General features: G+C 55.1%; 1 protein-coding gene across 1 annotated transcript in view; it reads left to right on the top strand.

Annotated features, from left to right (window-relative positions):
- The window catches only part of LOC147124335 (iron-sulfur cluster assembly 1 homolog, mitochondrial-like), a 72203-nt gene that overhangs the window by 1339 nt on the left and 50408 nt on the right, over positions 1-20456 (top strand). Inside the window, exon 2 of the mRNA XM_086003306.1 lies at positions 3-18. Coding sequence (XP_085859432.1) covers positions 3-18 — 16 coding nt within the window. The remainder of the gene's footprint in view (positions 1-2; positions 19-20456) is intronic.

Below are 20456 nucleotides of genomic sequence, written 5' to 3' on the forward strand. Positions count from 1 at the left end.
AGAGCAGCGCTTACTTTGGTAAGTTAGAAGACACCGCTCCGGTTTTGAATCTCACCGTTTTCACACTCTTCGTCCACCCTCAACCGCTGGGGTCCGGGTAAACTTAGAGGGGAGGGGGGGAGGGGGAAGAAGAATATGAATAGAACTGCGTTTATGTGCTAAACCATAATGTATTTTGATGCTTTGGCAACATAAGATGTAACTTATCATGCCAATAAAGCGATTTGAATTGTGAATTGTGAATTGGGTGGGGAAGAAGAGGGGGGGGGTGGGGAAGAAGAGGGGGGGGTGGGGAAGAAGAGAGGAGGGGGGTGGGGAAGAAGAGAGGAGTGGGGTGGGGAAGAAGAGAGGAGGGGGGTGGGGAAGAAGAGAGGAGGGGGGTGGGGAAGAAGAGAGGAGGGGGTGGGGAAGAAGAGAGGAGGGGGTGGGGAAGAAGAGGGGGTGATGAAGAAGAGGGGGGGTGGGGAAGAAGAGGGGGAGGTGGGGAAGAAGAGAGGGGGGTGGGGAAGAGGAGAGGGGGGGTGGGGAAGAGGAGAAGGGGGTGGAGAAGGGGGGTGGGGAAGAGGAGAAGGGGGTGGGAAGAGAAGGGGGGGTGGGGAAGAGAAGGGGGTGGGAAGAGGAGAAGGGGTGGGAGAGGAGAAGGGGGGCTGGGGAATAGGAGAGGGGAATAGGAGAAAGGATAACAAACTGAGAAGAACCTTGACAAGGTACAGACTTAGCGAACATAGCCTAGTGATCGAAAAAGGCAGACCAGGCTGCCAAGAGAAGACAGATATGCTCTCATTGCAGTCAGGGAGTAGTTGAGACAGAGATGCACTTCCTCACAGCCTGTGGAAAATATCAGGGAGAATTTCTACCAAAAATTCTCACAAATATGCCCTGAATTCAGAAATCTGAATGACAACCAAAAACTCCCTTTCCTACTGGGGGAGGAGAGAAGCTGTGTAACACTGGCGGCACACTATGTTACAGCTTGCCATGAACAGAGGGACAACCAGTAAACTAAGACAAGAATATATACAAACAAGGCGAATGTATATTTATAAACTGTATGAATAGAACCGCGTTTATGTGTTCAACCATAAATGTATTTTGATGCTTTGGCAACATAAGATGTACCTTATCATGCCAATAAAGCGATTTGAATTGTGAATTGTGGAAGGGGAGGGGGGGGTGTGGAAGGGGAGGGGGGGTGTGGAAGAAGAGAGGGGGGTGTGGAAGAAGAGAGGGGGGGTGGGGAAGAAGAGAGGGGGGGTGGGAAGAAGAGAGGGGGGGTGGGGAGAGGAGAAGGGGGGTGGGGAAGGAGAGAGGGGGTGGGGAAGGAGAGGGGTGGGGAAGGAGAGAGGGGGGTGGGGAAGGAGAGGGGAGTGGGGAAGGAGAGAGGGGAGTGGGGAAGGAGAGAGGGGGGGTGGGGAAGGAGAGAGGGGGGGTGGGGGAGAGGAGAGAGGGGGGTGGGGAAGGAGAGAAGGGGGGTGGGGAAGGAGAGAGGGGGTGTGGGGAAGGAGAGAGGGGGGTGGGGAAGGAGGGGGGGTGGGGAAGGAGAGAGGGGGGGTGGGGAAGGGGGGGTGGGGAAGGAGAGAGGGGGGGTGGGGAAGAGGAGAGGGGGGGTGGGGAAGAGGAGAGGGGGGGTGGGAAGGAGAGAGGGGGGGTGGGGAAGAGGAGAGAGGGGGGTGGGAAGGAGAGAGGGGGGTGGGAAGAGGAGAGAGGGGGGTGGGGAAGAGGAGAGGGGGGTGGGGAGAGGAGAGGGGGGGTGGGGAAGGAGAGAGGGGGGGTGGGGAAGGAGAGAGGGGGGGTGGGGAAGGAGAGAGGGGGGTGGGAAGGAGAGAGGGGGTGGGGAAGGAGAGAGGGGTGGGGAAGGAGAGAGAGGGGGTGGGGAAGGAGAGAGGGGGGGTGGGGAAGGAGAGAGGGGGGTGGGGAAGAGGAGAGGGGGGGTGGGAAGAGAGAGGGGGGTGGGGAAGAGGAGGGGGGTGGGGAAGAGGAGGGGGGTGGGGAAGAGGAGAGGGGGGTGGGGAAGGAGAGAGAGGGGGTGGGAAGGAGAGAGGGGGGTGGGGAAGGAGAGAGGGGGGGTGGGGAAGAGGAGAGGGGGGGTGGGGAAGAGGAGAGGGGGTGGGGAAGAGAGAGGGGGGTGGGGAAGAGGAGGGGGGGGTGGGGAAGAGGAGAGGGGGGGTGGGGAAGAGGAGAGGGGGGGTGGGGAAGAGGAGAGGGGGGGTGGGGAAGGAGAGGGGGGTGGGGAAGAGAGGGGGGTGGGGAAGGAGAGAGGGGGGGTGGGGAAGGAGAGGGGGGTGGGGAAGGAGAGGGGGGGTGGGGAAGGAGAGGGGGGGTGGGGAAGGAGAGAGGGGGGGGGGGAAGGAGAGAGGGGGGGTGGGGAAGGAGAGGGGGGGTGGGAGAGGAGAGGGGGGGTGGGAAGAGAGAGGGGGGTGGGGAAGAGGAGAGGGGGGGTGGGAAGAGGAGAGGGGGGGTGGGGAAGAGGAGAGGGGGGTGGGGAAGAGGAGAGGGGGGGTGGGGAAGGAGGGGGGGGGGAAGGAGGGGGTGGGGAAGGAGGAGGGGGGTGGGGAGAGGAGGGGGGGTGGGAAGAGAGAGGGGGGGTGGGGAAGAGGAGAGGGGGGTGGGGAAGAGGAGAGGGGGGTGGGGAAGAGGAGGGGGGGAGGGGAAGAGGAGGGGGGAGGGGGAGAGGAGAGGGGGAGTGGAGAGGGGGAGGTGAAGAGAGAGGGGGTGGGGAAGGAGAGAGGGGTGGGAGTGGTGGGGGGGAAGAGGGAGGGGGGGGGGTTGGTGGGGGAGGGAGTGGGGGGTGGGGAGAGTGGGGGGTGGGGAGAGGTGTGGGGGGTAGAGGAGGGGGGGTGGGGAAGAGGAGGGGGTGGGGAAGAGGAGGGGGTGAGGGATGAGGAGGGGGGGTGGGGAAGAGGTGAGGGGGTGGGGAAGAGGAGGGGGGGAGGGGAAGAGGAGAGGGGTGGGAAGGGGGGGTGGGAAGAAGGAGAGGGGGTGGGGAAGAGGAGAGGGGGGGTGGGGAAGAGGAGAGGGGGGGTGGGGAGACGAGAGGGGGGTGGGGAGAGAGAGGGGGGGGGGAGAGAGAGGGGGGAGGGGGGGGGGGGGGAGAGGAGAGGGGGGGGTGGGAGAAGGGGGGGGGGGGAAGAAGAGGGGGGTGGGGAAGAAGAGGGGGGGGGTGGGGAAGAGAGGGGGGTGGGGGAAGGTGGGGGGGTGGGGTGATGAGGGGGGTGGGAAGGTGGGGGGGTGGGGAAGAGGAGAGGGGGGAGGGGAAGGAGAGGGGGGTGGGAAGAGGAGAGGGGGGTGGGGAGAGGAGAGTGGTGTGTGGAAGAGGTTGGGGGTGGGGAAGAAGAGGAAGGGGGGTGGGACAGGAGAGGGGGGGGTGGGGAAGAGGAGAGGGGGGTGGGGAAGAGGTGAGGGGGGGTGGGGAAGAAGTGGGGGGGTGGGAGGAGTGAGAGGGGGGGGAAGAAGAGGGGGGGGGGGAAGAGAGAGGGGGGTGGGGAGGAGAGGGGGTGGGGAAGGCGAGGGGGGTGGGGAAGAAGAGAGGGGTGGGGAAGAAGAGAGGGGTGGGGAAGAGAGAGGGGGTGGGGAAGGAGTGGGGGGTGGGAAGAGGAGAGGGGGGTGGGGAAGAGGAGAGGGGGGTGGGGAAGAGAGAGGGGGGGTGGGGAAGAAGAGGGGGGAGGGGAGGGAGAGAGGAGTGGGAGGGAGAGAGAGGAGTAGGAGGGGGGGAGGGGAGGGAGAGAGAGGAGTAGGAGGAGGGGAGGGGAGAGAGGAGTAGGGGGGAGGGAGAGAGAGGAGCAGGAGGAGGGAGAGAGAGGAGTAGGGAGGAGGGAGAGAGGTGTAGGGGGAGGGAGAGAGAGGAGTAGGGGGGAGGGTGAGAGAGGAGTAGGGGGGAGGGGGAGAGAGGAGTAGGGGGAGAGAGAGGAGTAGGGGGAGGAGAGAGGAGTAGGGGGGAGGGAGAGAGAGGAGTAGGGGGAGGGAGAGAGAGGAGTAGGGGGGAGGGAGAGAGAGGAGTAGGGGGGAGGAGAGAGAGGAGTAGGGGGGAGGGTGAGTGAGGTGTTGGGGGTGGGAGTGAGAGGTAGTAGGGGGGAGGGAGAGAGAGAGTAGGGGGGAGGAGGAGTAGGAGTGGGGGGAGGGAGAGAGAGGGAGTAGGGGGGAGGGAGAGAGAGGAGTAGGGGGGAGGGAGAGAGAGGAGTAGGGGGGAGGGAGAGAGAGGAGTAGGGGGAGGAGAGAGAGGAGTAGGGGGGAGGGAGAGAGAGGAGTAGGGGGGAGGGAGAGAGAGGAGTAGGGGGGGTGGGAGTGAGAGGTGTGGGGGGTGGGAGAGAGAGGAGTAGGGGGGAGGGAGAGAGAGGAGTAGGGGGGGAGGGAGAGAGAGTAGGGGGGAGGGGTGAGGGTAGGGGGAGGGAGAGAGTGGAGTTAGGGGTGAGGGAGAGAGGAGTAGGGGGGTGGGAGGAGAGGAGTAGGGGGGGGTGGGAGAGGGAGTAGGGGGGAGGGAGAGAGAGGAGTAGGAGGGGAGGGAGGAGGAGAGGAGAGAGAGGAGTAGGAGGGGAGGAGAGAGAGGAGTCGGGGGAGGGGAGGGAGAGAGAGGAGTCGGGGGGAGGGGAGGGAGAGAGAGGAGTCGGGGGGAGGGGAGGAGAGAGAGGAGTCGGGGGAGGGAGGGAGAGAGAGGAGTCGGGGGAGGGAGGGAGAGAGAGGAGTGGAGGGAGGAGAGAGAGGAGTAGGGGGGACGGGAGGGAGAGAGAGGAGTGGGGGGGAGGAGGGGAGGGAGAGAGAGGAGTGGGGGGGGGGAGGAGGGGAGGGAGGGAGAGAGGAGTGGGGGGGGAGGAGGGAGGGAGGAGAGAGAGGAGTAGGGGGGAGGAGGGAGGGAGAGAGAGGAGTAGGGGGGGAGGAGGGAGGGAGAGAGAGGAGTGGGGGGGAGGAGGGAGGGAGAGAGAGGAGTAGGGGGGAGGAGGGAGGGAGAGAGAGGAGTAGGGGGGGAGGAGGGAGGAGAGAGGAGTAGGGGGGGAGGAGGGAGGGAGAGAGGAGTAGGGGGGGAGGAGGAGGGAGAGAGAGGAGTAGGGGGGGAGGAGGGAGGGAGAGAGAGGAGTGGGGGGGGCGGAGGGGAGGGAGAGAGAGGAGTGGGGGGGCGGAGGAGGGAGGAGAGAGGAGTAGGAGGGGGGGAGGAGGGAGGGAGAGAGGAGTAGGAGAGGGGGGGAGGAGGGGGTGTGTGAGAGAGGAGGGGGGGAGGAGGGGTGGTGAGAGGAGGGGGGGAGGAGGGGTGGGTGAGAGGAGGTGGGGGGAGGAGGGGTGGGTGGAGGAGGGTGGTGGGTGAGAGAGGAGGGGGGGAGGTGGGGTGGGTGAGAGGAGGGGGTGTGGAGGGGTGGGAGGGTGGGGGGAGGAGGGGTGGGGAGAGGAGGGGAGGGGTGGTGAGAGAGGAGGGGGGAGGAGGGGTGGGGGAGAGAGGGGGGTAGGAGGGGTGGGGGAGAGAGGAGGGGGGTAGGAGGGGTGGGGGAGAGAGGAGGGGGGGAGGAGGGGTGGGTGAGAGAGGAGGGGGGAGGAGGGGTGGGTGAGAGAGGAGGGGGGAGGAGGGGTGGGGGGAGAGAGGAGGAGGGGGGGGAGAGAGGAGGGGGGCGGAGGGGTGGGGGAGAGAGGAGGGGGGCGAGGGTGGGGGGAGAGAGGAGGGGGGGCGGAGGGGTGGGGAGAGGAGGTGGGGCGGAGGGGTGGGGAGAGGAGGGGGGGAGGGGTGGGGGAGAGAGGAGGGGGCGGAGGGGTGGGGGAGAGAGGAGGGGGCGTGGAGGGGTGGGGGAGGAGAGGTGGGGGAGAGTGGAGGAGGGGTGGGGGAGAGTGGGGGTAGGAGGGGTGGGGGAGAGAGGGGGTAGGAGGGATGGGGGGGAGAGGAGGGGGAGGAGGGGTGGGGGAGAGAGGGGGGTAGGAGGTGAGGGGGGTAGGAGGTGTGGGGGGAGGAGAGGGGGAGGAGGTGTGGGGGGAGGAGAGGGGGAGGAGGGGTGGGGGAGAGAGGGGGTAGGGTGTGTGGGGGGAGGAGAGGGGGAGGAGGGGTGGGGGAGAGAGGGGGTTGGGAGGGGTGGGGGAGGAGGGGTGGGGTGGGGGAGAGAGGGGGGAGGAGGGGTGGGGAGAGAGGGGGGGAGGAGGGGTGGGGGAGAGAGGGGGTAGGAGGGGTGGGGGGGAGGAGGGGGAGGAGGGGTGGGGGAGGAGAGGGGAGGAGGGGTGGGGGGGAGGAGAGGGGGAGGAGGGGTGGGGGGGGAGGAGAGGGGGAGGAGGGGTGGGGGGTGGAGGAGGGGAGGAGAGGGGGAGGAGGGGTGGGGGCGGAAGGAGAGGGGGAGGAGGGGTGGGGGGGGAGGAGAGGGGGAGGTGGGGGGGAGGGGTGAGGGGGAGGAGGGGTGGAGGGGTGGGGGGGAGGAGAGGGGGAGGAGGGGTGGGGGGGAGAGAGGACGGGGTGTAGGGGTGGGGGAGAGAGGAGGGGGTGGGGGAGGAGAGGAGGGGTGGGGGAGAGGAGGGGTTGGGGAGAGGAGGGGTGAGGGGTTGGGGAGAGGAGGGGTGGGGGGTGGAGAGGAGGGGTGGGGTTTGGGAGTAGTGGTGGGGGAGAGGGGGGGTGGAGAAGTGTGGGGGAGAGGGGGGGTGGGAGAAGGGGTGGGAGAGAGGAGGGGGGAGGAGGGGTGGGGGGAGAGAGGAGGGGGAGAGGGTGGGGGGGGGGAGGATAGGGGCAGGGGGTGGGGGGAAGAGAGGAGGGGGGAGAGGGGTGGGGGGAGGGGAGAAAGGAGGGGGTGGAGGGTGGTGAGGTGGTGTGGGGAGAGAGGAGGGGAGAGGAGGGGGGGAGAAGGTGTGGGGGGAGAGAGGAGGGGGAGAGGGCGTGGGGATGGGGGGAGAGGAGCGGGAGAGGGCGTGGGGGGAGAGAGGAGAGTGGGTATGGGGGGAGAGGGGGGGAAGAGGGGGTGGGGGAGAGAGGAGAGTGGGTATGGGGGAGAGGGGGGGGAAGAGGGGGTGGGGGAGAGAGGAGAGTGGTATGGGGGAGAGGGGAATGGGGGAGGGGGGGGAAGAGGGGGTGGGGAGAGAGGAGAGTGGGTATGGGGGAGAGGGGAATGGGGGAGGGGGGAGAGAGGAGGGGGTATGGGGGAGAGGGGGAAGGGGGAGAGAGGAGGGGGTATGGGGAGAGAGGAATGGGGGGAGGGGGGTGGGGGGAGAGGAGGGGAGGTGGTGGGGGGGAGAGAGGAATGGGGGGAGGGGGGGTGGGGGAGAGGAGGGGGAGGGGGGTGGGGGGAGAGGAGGGGAGGTGGTGGGGGGAGAGAGGAGGGGGTGGGGAGTGGGGTGGGGGGGGAGAGAGGAGGGGAGGTGGTGGGGGGAGAGAGGAGGGGGTGGGGGGGAGAGGAGGGGAGGTGTGGGGGGGAGAGAGGAGGGGGTGGGGAGGGGGAGAGGGGTAAGAGAGGGGTGGGGGGGGGAAGAGAGGGTGGGGGGAGGGGGCGAAGAGAGGGTGGGGGGAGGGGGGGAAGCGGGGGGGGTGGTGGCGGTTGGTTTACAGGAGCTGGAGCCCCGGGGTCGGGGGTTACAGGTGCCTGGAGCCCCGGGGTCGGGGGTTACGGCTGCCTGGAGCCCCGGGGTCGGGGGTTACGGCTGCCTGGAGCCCCGGGGTCGGGGGTTACGGCTGCCTGGAGCCCCGGGGTCGGGGGTTACGGCTGCCTGGAGCCCCGGGGTCGGGGGTTACGGCTGCCTGGAGCCCCGGGGTCGGGGGTTACGGCTGCCTGGAGCCCCGGGGTCGGGGGTTACGGCTGCCTGGAGCCCCGGGGTCGGGGGTTACGGCTGCCTGGAGCCCCGGGGTCGGGGGTTACGGCTGCCTGGAGCCCCGGGGTCGGGGGTTACGGCTGCCTGGAGCCCCGGGGTCGGGGGTTACGGCTGCCTGGAGCCCCGGGGTCGGGGGTTACGGCTGCCTGGAGCCCCGGGGTCGGGGGTTACGGCTGCCTGGAGCCCCGGGCTCGGGGGTTACGGCTGCCTGGAGCCCCGGGCTCGGGGGTTACGGCTGCCTGGAGCCCCGGGGTCGGGGGTTACGGCTGCCTGGAGCCCCGGGGTCGGGGGTTACGGCTGCCTGGAGCCCCGGGGTCGGGGTTACGGCTGCCTGGAGCCCCGGGGTCGGGGGTTACGGCTGCCTGGAGCCCCGGGGTCGGGGGTTACGGCTGCCTGGAGCCCCGGGCTCGGGGGTTACGGCTGCCTGGAGCCCCGGGCTCGGGGGTTACGGCTGCCTGGAGCCCCGGGGTCGGGGGTTACGGGTGCCTGGAGCCCCGGGGTCGGGGGTTACGGGTGCTGAAGTCCCGGTGGTTGTAGAAGTTCAGTTTTTAGGTGAAAGCAACTGGTTCTCCGCCTACGCTACTGCGACTTGGGATGTTTTGAGAATCACGTGCATTTTTCAGTAACTCCAGCAATGGATTTCAAACTAGCAGCCCCTTTTAATAACGCCACCCGTATTTGAACGAGACTGGAAATAGTCACTGAGTATTCTACTCTGGGAGCCATTACAGTTGAGTCCAAACCTGTATTCAATACAATACAATACAATACAAATCGCTTTATTGGCATGATAAGGTACATCTTATGTTGCCAAAGCATCAAAATACACCCATGGCTGAACACATAAACGCGGTTCCATTCATACAGTGTATAAACAGGTATATCCCTGAGTTTATAAATATATTTTCGCCTTGTTTATATATACTCTTGTCTTAGTTCACTGGTTATCCCTCTGTTCATGGCAAGCTGTAACATAGTGTGCCGCCAGTGTTACACAGCTTCTCTCCTCCCCCAGTAGGAATGGGAGTTTTTGGTTGTCAGTCAGATTTCTGAATTCAGGGCATATTTGTGAGAATTTTTGATAGAAATTCTCTCTGATGCCCTGATATTTTCCACAGGCTGTGAGGAAGTGCATCTCTGTCTCAACTACTCCCTGACTGCAGTGAGAGCATATCCTGTCTTCTCTTGGCAGCCTGGTCTGCCTGTGTCTGCCTTTTTCGATCGCTAGGCTATGTTCGCTAAGTCTGTACCTTGTCAAGGTTCTTCTCAGTTTGTTATCCTTTACCATGGTCAGGTAATCAGCTATGTTGTATTGTCTGTTTAGGGCCAAGTAGCAATTGAGTTTGCTTTGGGTTTTTGTTGTTTCTGCCCAATATGACAGATATTTTTCCTTTTGCTTAGCGACGATTGTGTTGGGTCGAATTCTTTGTGTTACCCTGTCACTGTCCTGGGGCTGGTTATTGTTAGTATTGTTATTAGTTACTTTATTGAGTCCCAGGACTAGTTGACTGAGGGTATTCTTCTTTATGGTCAGCTCTTGGCATTTCAGGGCGTCGTAGTGATAGCATTGGGGGTTGCTCATTTGTAGGTGATTCCAAAATTTGGTGGCTCTTTTTTGGATAGTGATTATTAATGGGTATTGGCCTAGTTCCGCCCTGCATGCGTTGTTTACTGTTTTCCTTTGAGTCCGGAGGATACTTTTACAGAATTCCGCATGTAGGATCTCAATTGGGTGTTTGTCCCATTTTGCAAAATCTTGTTGTGTTAGTGGTCCCCAGACCTCACTGCCATAGAGTGCAATTGGTTCAATTACTGATTTGAAAATTTTGAGCCAAATGCTAATTGGGATTTCTATTTGGATTGATTTTTTGATGGCATAGAAAGCCCTTCTTGCTTTCTCTTTCAGTTCATTCACAGCCAGTTTGAAGTTTCCCGTAGAACTGATTTTTAAGCCCAAGTATGTGTAGTGAGTGGTTTGTTCAATTTTGGTTGTTCCTACTGTGAAATTTATTGTGGGTCCATGTTGTTTGGATCTTTGCTGGAACACAAGGACTTTGGTTTTTTGGGGATTTATTGTCAGGGCCCAAGTCTGGCAGTACGACTCCAGCAGGTCCAGGTTCTGCTGTAGACCCTCCTTAGTTGGTGACAGCAGAACCAGGTCGTCGGCATAGAGGAGGAATTTAACCTTGGATTCATATAGGGTGAGGCCGGGTGCTGTAGATTGTTCAAGTAGTTTTGCCAATCCATTAATGTAAATATTAAAGAGTGTCGGTGAGATTGGCGAGCCCTGCGTCACCCCCCGCCCCTGTGGGAAGTATTTTGTTTGTTTGTCTCCAATTTTAACTGCACATTTATTGTTTGTATACATTGATTTAATTACATCATATGTTTTACCTCCTACCCCGCTTTCGATAAGTTTCAGGAATAAACCGTCATGCCAGATGGAGTCGAAAGCCTTCTGGAAATCTACAAAGCATGCGTAGATTTTGCTTTTGTTATGGTGAACGTGTTTGTCAATTAGGGTCTGTAGGGTGAAGATATGATCGGATGTTCTATAGTTTGGCAGGAATCCAATTTGGCATTTACTCAAGACATTGTGCTCTTCAAGGAAGTTTATAAGTCTTTTGTTTATGATGCTACAGAATACCTTCCCCAGGTTACTGTTTACACAGATGCCTCGATAGTTGTTTGGGTCGATTTTGTCCCCACTTTTGTATATGGGTGTTATGAGTCCTTTGTTCCAGATGTCAGGGAAATAACCGACACTCAGAACCAAGTTGAAGAGTTTTAGGATAGCCAGTTTCAGTTTGTCGTCTGCGTGTTTAATCATCTCGTTTAGTATGCCGTCTGTCCCGCAAGCTTTTCCTGGTCGCAGGTCCTTGAGTTTTTCAAGAAGTTCTTTTTCTGTTATTATGGCGTCTAGCGGGTTTTGGTTATCTTTTATGGCCATTTCAAGCTTTTCAAGTTTTTTGCGTATTTGGTGTTGCTCTGGTCCTAGTGTGTTTTTCTGGTATAATTTTTCAAAGTGGTTTACCCATGTGTCCCCATTTTGAATGGACAAATCGTCGTGTTGTTTTTTGTGTAGTGTTTTCAAGTTGTCCCAGAAACAATTCGACTCAATGGATTCCTCCATGGAGCTGAGTGTATTCTTAATAAATTGCTCTTTTTTGGTCCTGAGTGTGTTTCTGTATTGTGTTAGCGTCTGACAATAAGTAAGGCGTAATTCCTCGTTTTCTGGATGTCTGTGTTTTTGGTTTGATAGTTTTCTAAGTTTTTTCCTCATGTTATGGCAATCATGGTCAAACCATTTTTCATAGTTTTTTGTTTTGGGTTTGTTCTTGCGAGCTTTCAAGTTTGCATTTGTTGCCAAATTATCAAAAATATTGTTTAGTTTACTAACTGCCCGGTTTACGCCGCCTTTATTGTGAGTGTATATGTTATCCAGAAAGGTGTCTAAGAGAGCTTGAGTTGATGCATTGCTAATTGTTTTCTGGTATTTTTCCGTGTCGTTTTTGGCCCATCTGTACGATTTTTTGGTGTTGTACAGTTTACTGGGTTGTGTTTCTATGTTGTTTGTTTCTGTCTTTTTGAGAAACATAGTAATTTGACTGTGATCTGACAGTGTTGTTTGTGGTTTCACTGTGAATGCTCTGAAAGAGGATGGGTCCAAGTCTGTAATCATATAGTCTACTGTGCTGCAGCCAAGAGGTGAGCAGTAGGTCGATCTTCCTAGGAGGTCTCCTATGAACCTACCATTGACAATGTACAGACCCAGGTTTCGACAGAGCTGTAGTAGCTGTTTACCGTTGGTATTTGACTGCTTGTCGCAGTTATGCCTGTATGGAAGGGAAGGGATGTCAAAGTGGTTATTCCCGAATACGTAATTGTTTCCCTGATTATTGGTGAAGTCTGGTTCTTCGCCCGTTCTTGAATTGAGGTCCCCACAGATCAACACGTTCCCCTGGGCCTGGTATTGGATAATTTCCCCCTCCATGTTGGAGAAGGTGTCCTCTTTGTAGTACGGGGAATCGATTGGAGGGATATAAAGTGCGCAAATGTAAACATCTTGGGTGTTTGAGATAATCTCCCTCTCAAGTTTGAGCCACATATGGTTTTCGCCCTTTTTTATAAATTTGATGTAATTCTTAAGTTCTGTTTTAAACCAGATCAGTATGCCTCCGGAGTCTCTGCCTTGGGTTACACTTGGTAATTTATTGGAGGGGACCACTAGCTCAGTGTACCCTTGGGGACAGCCGGTGTGTCCTTTTCCTTTATACCAAGTTTCCTGTAAAATGATAATATCTAGATCTTTAGTTTCCTCTATGAACTCTGGGGTCCTACTCTTCACTTCTCGCAGTGAAGAGCGTAGACCTTGGATATTCCAGGTCGAAATATATAAGGATTTCATGTTAAGTTTTATCTTTTTCTATGATAGGTTAAAGAGTGGTACGTGTTTGTCGTGTCTAAGTGTGGGGGAAAAAAAGATCACCCCAGTTGTCTACAAAAGTTAATACAATTTGGTTACAGTTCTTTCTATTAATTAGTCCTTGATCCATAAGGCGGAAGTAGATGCTGCTGCACATCTGCTTATTGTCTCTTAATGGATTGTTTCTGTCTGAGGTATTGCGTACGTCCTGTGCATCTCTCCCTCTGTCTGGCTGGTAGCGGTCCTATTCCCCTGTGGGACAGGAGTGGTGCAGGTCTGATAATGTTGTTTTGCATGGGGATCCTCTCCGGTCTCGGTTGGTGTGGTGGTGGTCTTTGTAGTGTTCCTGATATGTACCCCGCTGATCTCTGGTGGTCGGGGGGGGGGTCCTCTTGGAGTCTGGGTATGGACCCGGTTAAAAGCGACGTCCTTCAGGGCTTTAGCAAAGATCGATATTTTTTGCCTTTGGATGTGGACGTGGTCGTAAAGACATTCTTCATCGAGGGTGGGGTGTTGGGCCAGGTGTACGTTGTGGTTTGATTCGCATTCTGTTGCTATGCTGGCATTTATCTCATGAATTGTGTTGTTGTTGAAGTCTGTTCTCGGCAATATTGTGGAAACAGTGATTCTAGTGTTTGGAAATGTACTGCTTGCCTTCCTAATCATTGCTCTGAGCGATGTTGCTACCTCTTTCTGTTTGGCCTTTAGGTCATTTGTGCCCGTGTGTATTATTATGTGTTGGGGGGAGCCTAATCTGGCTTTGGTCAGCCATCCCATGGCTCTGTCTGTTGTTGGGCACCAAATCTTTTCTACTTTACTTCTAGGGAAGAGCTTTTTCTCCCATAGAAATTTCCCATTTGAGTCTATGAGTATTACGACGTCAGCCTTGTTTGTGTTTACTGTCTGGTGGCTTTCGCCTGGACTCATAGTGTGTGTGCTGGGCTGGGGTGTCTGGTGTGTGCGTACCTCTTGTGAGCGGCTCGCTTGTGGTTCCATGGTGGTGGGGGAAGATTGCGAGTCAGCATGCTGGTCGGTCTGTGTGGCACCCCTTGTATTGTGTGTCTGTTGCTTTTGTTCCGTGTGGGAGTGCAGCCGTTCCGTCCGGCTCTGTCTTGTCTTATCTCTAGTCTCTGGTTGCTGGTCTAATGGTGTTTTCTCTCCTCTATGGCTCTCTTCTTTTTCCTGCAGCTCTTTCACCTGATTCTTAAGTAGATTCACCTGGTTATCAAGTCTATTCAGCTCTCTCTTGTGTCTCTCCCTCTCCTGCTTTTGTTTGTCATTCAATTTGAGGACCTCCTCTCTAAGTTTAACCATCTCTATCTCTAATTGATAAAATTTATCTTTTGGTTGTATCTGGCTGTGTGATCCCGGGGTATGTGTCTGGTCGGCCCTGGAAGGCTCACTCACTTCCTGGCTAAGCTGGTCGGCCCTGGAAGGCTCACTCACTTCCTGGCTATGCTGCTCTTCTCTTGGTGGGCTGGGAATGGTAGGGGAACTATGTGTGGCTTCCTCCGTGGTAGTTATGCTGGGGTTTGTCAGTTGTATCGTGTGGCTGTGGTTCCCCGGGGTTAGTGTCTGGTTTGAACTGTGTGGCTCGTTCATCCCTTGACCATGCAGATTTTCTCCTGGTAAGTTGTCAATGTTGGGGGGAGTGCGGGCCATTCTGGGGCTGTTCATTCCCCTCGTAGTTGATCTTTTCAGTGTCCTGAAGGCCGTTGCAAATTTGTCGAGGTTGCCTTGCACTAATATTGTTCCGGTATTGTACGCGTTGACAGTCGTGATTGAACTGTCTCCTGGTGTGTTAATTTTCATTATGGACCCATTTGCGGTATTTTTTAGCTTAACACTGGTATAGTGTGATTTTATTGCTCTGATCCAAGCCGCTGGCTGATCTGAGTAGAATATGAGGTTACTTTTTGTCCCATTGTTGTAACAGTCAGTAAAGAGAGTTTCTGTTTTTTCTCTCATCTGAGCATGCTTGATCGTTTTTATAGCTTTTTTTGTGGTGTTGGGGGGAATCTGGAAGCGGGGCTGTTGTGGATCTTCTGATTCGCTCATTTTTGGTAAAGTATTGTTGATCTTAGAATAAGCTTTTCTGGGGCCCCGGGTTTGGTGTTACCCTCTCCCTGTTCGCGAACTTTCCCGGTCCCCCTCTCCGACCCCGTGGTCCCTGGGCCTCGGCTCCTGGGTTCACCCTTCTCAGGTCTGAGTCTGTGAGCCACTGTTTCCCGGTGCCTTCGGGCTGTTCCCCTCCCCCTCAGAGGTCTCTGGGCCTCTGTTTCGGCCTGGCTCCTCGGGCCTTTCCCTGGGCCTCCCTCCCTGGGCCCTGTACTCACGGTCTTGGTTGCGAGCCTTCTGGTTGCTCTCCTTCTCCTCAGAGGTCTCTGTGCCTGCTGGCCTGGCTCCTCGGGCCTTTCCCGTGCTGGATTGTTGGGCTGTGGCCCGAGTCCCCTCGGCTGTGCTGATTGCTGGATTTCCGGGCTGCGTTCCGAATCTCCTCGGCTGTGCCGATTTCTGCGATGCGGCCCGAGTCCTCTCCGCTGTGCCGATTGCCGGGCTGCGTTCCGGATCTCCTCGGCTGTGCCGATTTCTGGGATGCGGCCCGAGTCCTCTCCGCTGTGCCCGTTGCCGGGCTGCGTTCCGATTTCTGGGATGCGGCCCGAGTCCCCTCGGCTGTGCCAGTTGCTGCACCGCTGGGCTGCGGCCCGAGTCACCTCGCCTCCTCGAACTCGGTCCCGATGCCGCCGACTCAACCACCGCTGCTGAAGCCCCGTGTGGCTGCCGTTCACTGGTTTGTGTAGTTCTTCTCTTGTTTCTTTTTTTTTTGCTTTGGCTTTTTTTTCCCTCTATTTTCCTCTGGGTTTTTTTTTTCTTTGGTAGTCTTTCTGGCGGTCTTTTCCTTCTCTACTTTGTCTAGACTAATCTAAACTTAAACTAACCTAAACTAAACTAACTTAACTAGAACTAAATTTAATTTTAAAACCTTTTTAAAAATTGAAATGAAATGAAACTTTTTTTTTTCCCCCCACTTTAGACACTAAAAACACTAAAATCTCAGCAGCCCATCTTCAGCATGTGTATTCACTCCGTCTGCAATTCTCTCTCCCCACAGCAGCAGGAGCAGCTGGCAACACAACCTGCTCCTCTGATGTTTTTGCAAGTGCATTTCTCTGCAATGTGGTAGTGATCTGGGAGGGCTGGTTCTTTCCCCTTCCTAACGCAATGTGCGAAGGCCAACTGTAACACTGTCATTGCCACTTTGGTTGAGACCAAATAGCGCAGCATAAAGAAGGGATCGAACCTGTCACCTTCCTGATGTGTATATGGTTTAGCTACTCATTAAGCCACTGGGGGAAGTGTATGCTTATTTTTAAAAATCTAACAAATGGTACTGTATATAATCCTGAGGACATGCACTTAAGATGTGGGTATCATTGAATCATAGAAATTTATGGCATAGAAGGAGGCCATTTGGTCCATCGTGTCTGCGCCGGTCGAAAAAGAGCTATCCAGCCTAATCCCACTTTCCAGCTCTTGGTCTGTAGCCTTGTAGGTAACGGCACTTCAAGTGCATATCCAAGTACTTTTTAAATGTGATGAGGGTTTCTGCCTCTACCACCCTTTCAGGCAGTGAGTTCCAGATTCTGTAAGGGGTTTTCTCCGATACTGGTCCCCTGTTACACACCGTTCTTGGACGTCAGGATTTATAAGAACAAAATACACACTGGGCAGGGTTTTGGCTCAACCTTTGATTTGTTCGTTTATTGAACACACACACAATTACTTCCCTAGTATAAATCCCTACGATTTATATCAGGCTAACAACCCCAAAATACAAACCCCTACGCAAGGGTCATTTGCATCAGCACAATATGACACAGTTAAACCCGTCCACGATTTGACTGTTGAATATAAAGTTACCCAGACTCCATCACAAAACCCTTATTGTGATCTGACTGAAACTCACAAACTTACTCAGACTCAATCATAAAAGCCCCTGTATGATTTGGCTGAAACATACAATCACCACGCCCGATCGGCTGTCTCTTGGAGTTGATTGTAGGCCCGAATCTTACTGTTCGCTGTTCTGCCGTCGGCTTCCCCCACCACTGTCTTCGAACTGCTCTTACTTAAATCAAAACCAACTTGCAATCTTGAAACACATTCCTGGCCCCTCCTATGCACACGATGGCCGTATCAAAATGTGTGAATTGTCCATTGATTTGAGACATCTTTCTGACAATGCAACCCTCCCAAAGTGACTGCATATGCAAGATTGTTGGTTTCTGTCAGCATTCGTATTCAAAAGGTTCGAGGCCCGGCCCATTGTCTAGGCCTGCACTGAAACTCGTTATTCGGGGGCCGTGGCCTAAGGTGGACAATGTAACCCCTAAGGTAAATGAATATGCAGATATTCTTGTTCAGACTTTAGATTTGTATATTAGATTGTCTGTGATCCAGTCTCTTGAAGGTTCGTAGTTTCGGCTGCAATGTTTAAATTAACCCTTTATTGCCGAGCCCTTTTTACTGGCTCTGCAGTTCTGGGTTTTTATATTTCATAGTCCAATATTTTTACCATTTGTGGGGGGGGGGGGGGGGGGAAGAGGAATCGATCCTATATCTCCCCCCTTTAATATCTCTTACATTAGAAATATTACTTCCGTCCATTCTTCTGCCGTGGAGGGTGCATTGTCGGACCCAGCCAAATCTCACATCTTTTTACAGTCTATACATTTGATTCTATAATCCGAAATCCCCTTTATACAGTCTTTCCTGTTTTTCCATTTTTACCCTTTGTTTCGTTTTACACGATAACCTGAACAAATACAACGCCATAATTAATTGCACAATTATCAATACATGTGAGGCAATTTGGATCCAGGGAGGAATTTCAATATTAAACCCAATGTCCCACCAAGGTGGGTGGTCATTTCCCTGATCTCCTCTCTCATTTCTCTCTTTTCCTGCTGGAGAATGTAGTTTCCAGCTCAGCTATCAATTCTTTTATGTGAATGGTCATTACAGGAAACTCTCGAATTACCGGAAATCTCTGTTAACCGGCAAAATTCAGGAGTAGGTTCAGGTAAGTTTTACTTCATATTATTGGCTGTTCCTGGATCTGTGGCTGTGTAACCGGGTTTGTGCACCTGTTGCACCTGGGCAGCACGGTGGCATAGTGGTTAGCACTGTTGCCTCACAGCGCCAGGGACCCAGGTTCGAATCCGGCCTCGAGTGACTGTCTGTGTGGAGTTTGCACATTCTCCCCGTGTTTGCGTGGGTTTCCTCCGGGTGCTCCGGTTTCCTCCCACAGTCCAAAGATGTGCGGGTTAGGTTGATTGGCTATGATAAATTGACCCTTAGTGTTAGGGGGATTAAATACGGGGATAGGGTGGGATATGTGTTGGTGTAGGGGTTACGGGGATTGGGTGGGATATGTGTCGGTGCAGGCTCGATGGGCCGAAATGGCCTCTATCTGCACTGTGGGGTTTCTGTGATTCTGTGAACAGGGAAGCCTTGGTCTATTGCTGTGTACGGGGCTCTCCTACTTTTTACTATACCCCTCTGTAATCCGGACTTTTTGATAAACCGGCACCACGCCAGACCCGTCGGTGCCGGATAAAAAAGAGTTTCATGTACTTGGTGGTCTTGTAATTCCTGTCCCTCAATCTCAGTACCCTCCCCCAGTATCCTCTTTAGCTGATCCCGTAAGGTATTGACCTGCGTTTGCAGCTGGGCATCATCTATACTATTGACCAATGACGTCCCCGTATTAAACACCGTGGCCGCGTCATTGATCAATCCCCTCTTCCGTCTGTTGTCAGCTCGTTTATACAAATCCTTCCGACTTTCTTCCCCATAGTTCAACTCGTAGAATTGCCGGAACATTTCTTTTAATAGTTTCTTGTACAATTTTTCCGTTTCAGCTGGGCACCACCGGGGTAGCCGTACCTATGTCAAATTAAGGATAACAGATGCTACCTCGTAATGCACGTCATGGTACAACACCTTCCCTGTTGGAATTAGTACTAACCCATTCCTAGGTCTGGGTGTCATTATGGGGCACTTAACCTCTTTATCCTGTGTCTTTGGGGCTGATGGTAGGGGCTTCTTATCGTGTGCTACTAGTTCAGTAGCATTGACTGCGTTTGGAGGATCTGGGACCACACACGAATTGAAACTCTGAGTCCAGCCTATTCCAGACTCGAAATCTTGCCATTGCCGTTTAAAAACGATGGCAACCCCCTTCTGGCATTTACGTTCCGATCCTCCCACACACACACACAAACCCCTTGTTCCTCCTTCCACCACTTGTCCCAACATAATTTTACACCCCCCTTTGTCCCCACAATAGATCTGTATGAGTCGTTCCCCAATCTTTTCCCAATCTGTGGATTCATTACCCTTTGCCTTGTCTGTTTTCCGTAGCCACCATCACCATCCCACGGAGATACTTCCCCAGTATTCAAGGCACACTTGCCTTCCCTCGTTCACCAGTACCTTTTTGGTGGTGATATTTAATTTGGGGCAGGGCATTAATGCTTCACCGAATTTGTAACCAGTGTAATTGGAATATTTAGTGGAATTTGACCCCAACCAAACCGGCCATTCTCCCTCATGGAAGTATGTAGCTATCCCGTCTCTACCTCCCTGTGTTACGGTGGGCCCGGCTCCTCCCATACACCCGTAAGTAAACGACATCTCGATGTCTCCTCGCTCTATATGTCCTGATCTGATCAGGATTACCAACAGGCCCAGCCACAGAGTGCATTCCATCCTGTGTTCCCCGTTCGACTCACCTCTGCAAATAAAAGAAAAGTAAAATAGCAACGCTCTGAGAGGTCTTCCCTCCACAGGTCAAACTTAGGTTATATACATATTATACATGCTGTGATTGCTGCAATCACCGAGTCCCTTTTTCCTTACTGTTCGGTTGGGACCTCTTGCGGCTCAGGGTCGGTGTGCGCGGAGGCGTCCAAGGCACCCTAGGTCGGGGTGTTCGACTACTCCTTCTTACCGCTCCGCTCTCTGGGTTTTCGTCATCATCCCACAACATGGGAAAAAAAGTTACATTGGTCAAACTCATGATCGTTCCCTGAGCTCTGGTTCATTTTATTCCCCTCTTCCTGGGGTCATAGCGTTTACATTGATTAATGTGGAACCACTTTGTCCGTTTTGGCAGCTGCACTGCGTAAACCATAGGGCTTGCCTTGTCCACTATACTGTACGGCTCCATATACAGTTGCTTGAAAGCCCCTACCCAGGCATAATTTCTCACCATGACCTGGTCCCCTACCTTCCACTCCTGTACTTTCTGTGGCTCTAACAGCATTCTATTCTTCTGGTGCTAGCTTCCTATGTTATTTACAGCTTCCCATTGTACTTTCCTCAGGTCTCATACAGGTCTTTTACGAACCTGTCCCAGTTGACGTCTCTCATTTGAGCATCGGTCAGGCCCGGTACCAACACATGAGTCGGGGTCCTCATCGCCCTGCCGGTCATCAGCTCATACGGAGAGTGTCCTGTGCTTTTGGAGAGGCTGGCCCTGATATTCATGAGAACTAGATGCAGGACCTCGTCCCATTTTTTTGGGTACCCCCCTATCTCCTTCCTAAGCCTTTCGTTTAAGGTCCGGTTCATCCTTTCCACTATTCCCGATGATTGGGGGTTGTGGGCCACATGCCATTTTCCCTGTACCCCTAAAAGTTTCAGGGTGTAAAATCAGCTCCGAGGACCCCCGCGCCGGGCTGATCCCATTGCATCAGTACGCATTCCCACTTAGTGACAAGGGGTCCTAACCCTATAGACAAAGGTTTTGATACTGGCCCAATCTGCTCGTTCCCTGTGAAACCCGCTAACTTAAACGGGACCCTGCTCGACCATGGAGAAGTGGTCGGGTTTGGTGAGTGAACCACCGTACTTTCCCCGAACGGTCTCTACCTTGATCTCTACACAAGGTCTGCCCCACTCATCGTAGGTGAGCGGGTACAGGTACTCGGGCTGGGTGCGTCCTAGTCATGGGAAAAGTGGGGGCGCGCTGGGCTTTTCACTGCGTCCAGATTTCCTTGGTCTTTGCCCATAACCTGCTGTAACGTGGTCACTAGAAGTTCCACCAGGTCTTCTATCCTCCCCTTCTCTGCCTCTACTACCTGCGGTTTTGTCCCTGAGGGACCCCCGTATCCTGTTTTTTTCCTTTTTGGGAACTTGCACTCCCAGTTCCAGTGTCCTATTCTACCACAGTTAATGCACGCCTGGGATCTGCCCACCTTACCCCCCT

Source organism: Somniosus microcephalus, chromosome 1 (assembly GCF_052327205.1).
Source record: "Somniosus microcephalus isolate GS21.2 chromosome 1, FLI_Smic_1.0, whole genome shotgun sequence".
Lineage (NCBI taxonomy): Eukaryota > Metazoa > Chordata > Chondrichthyes > Squaliformes > Somniosidae > Somniosus > Somniosus microcephalus.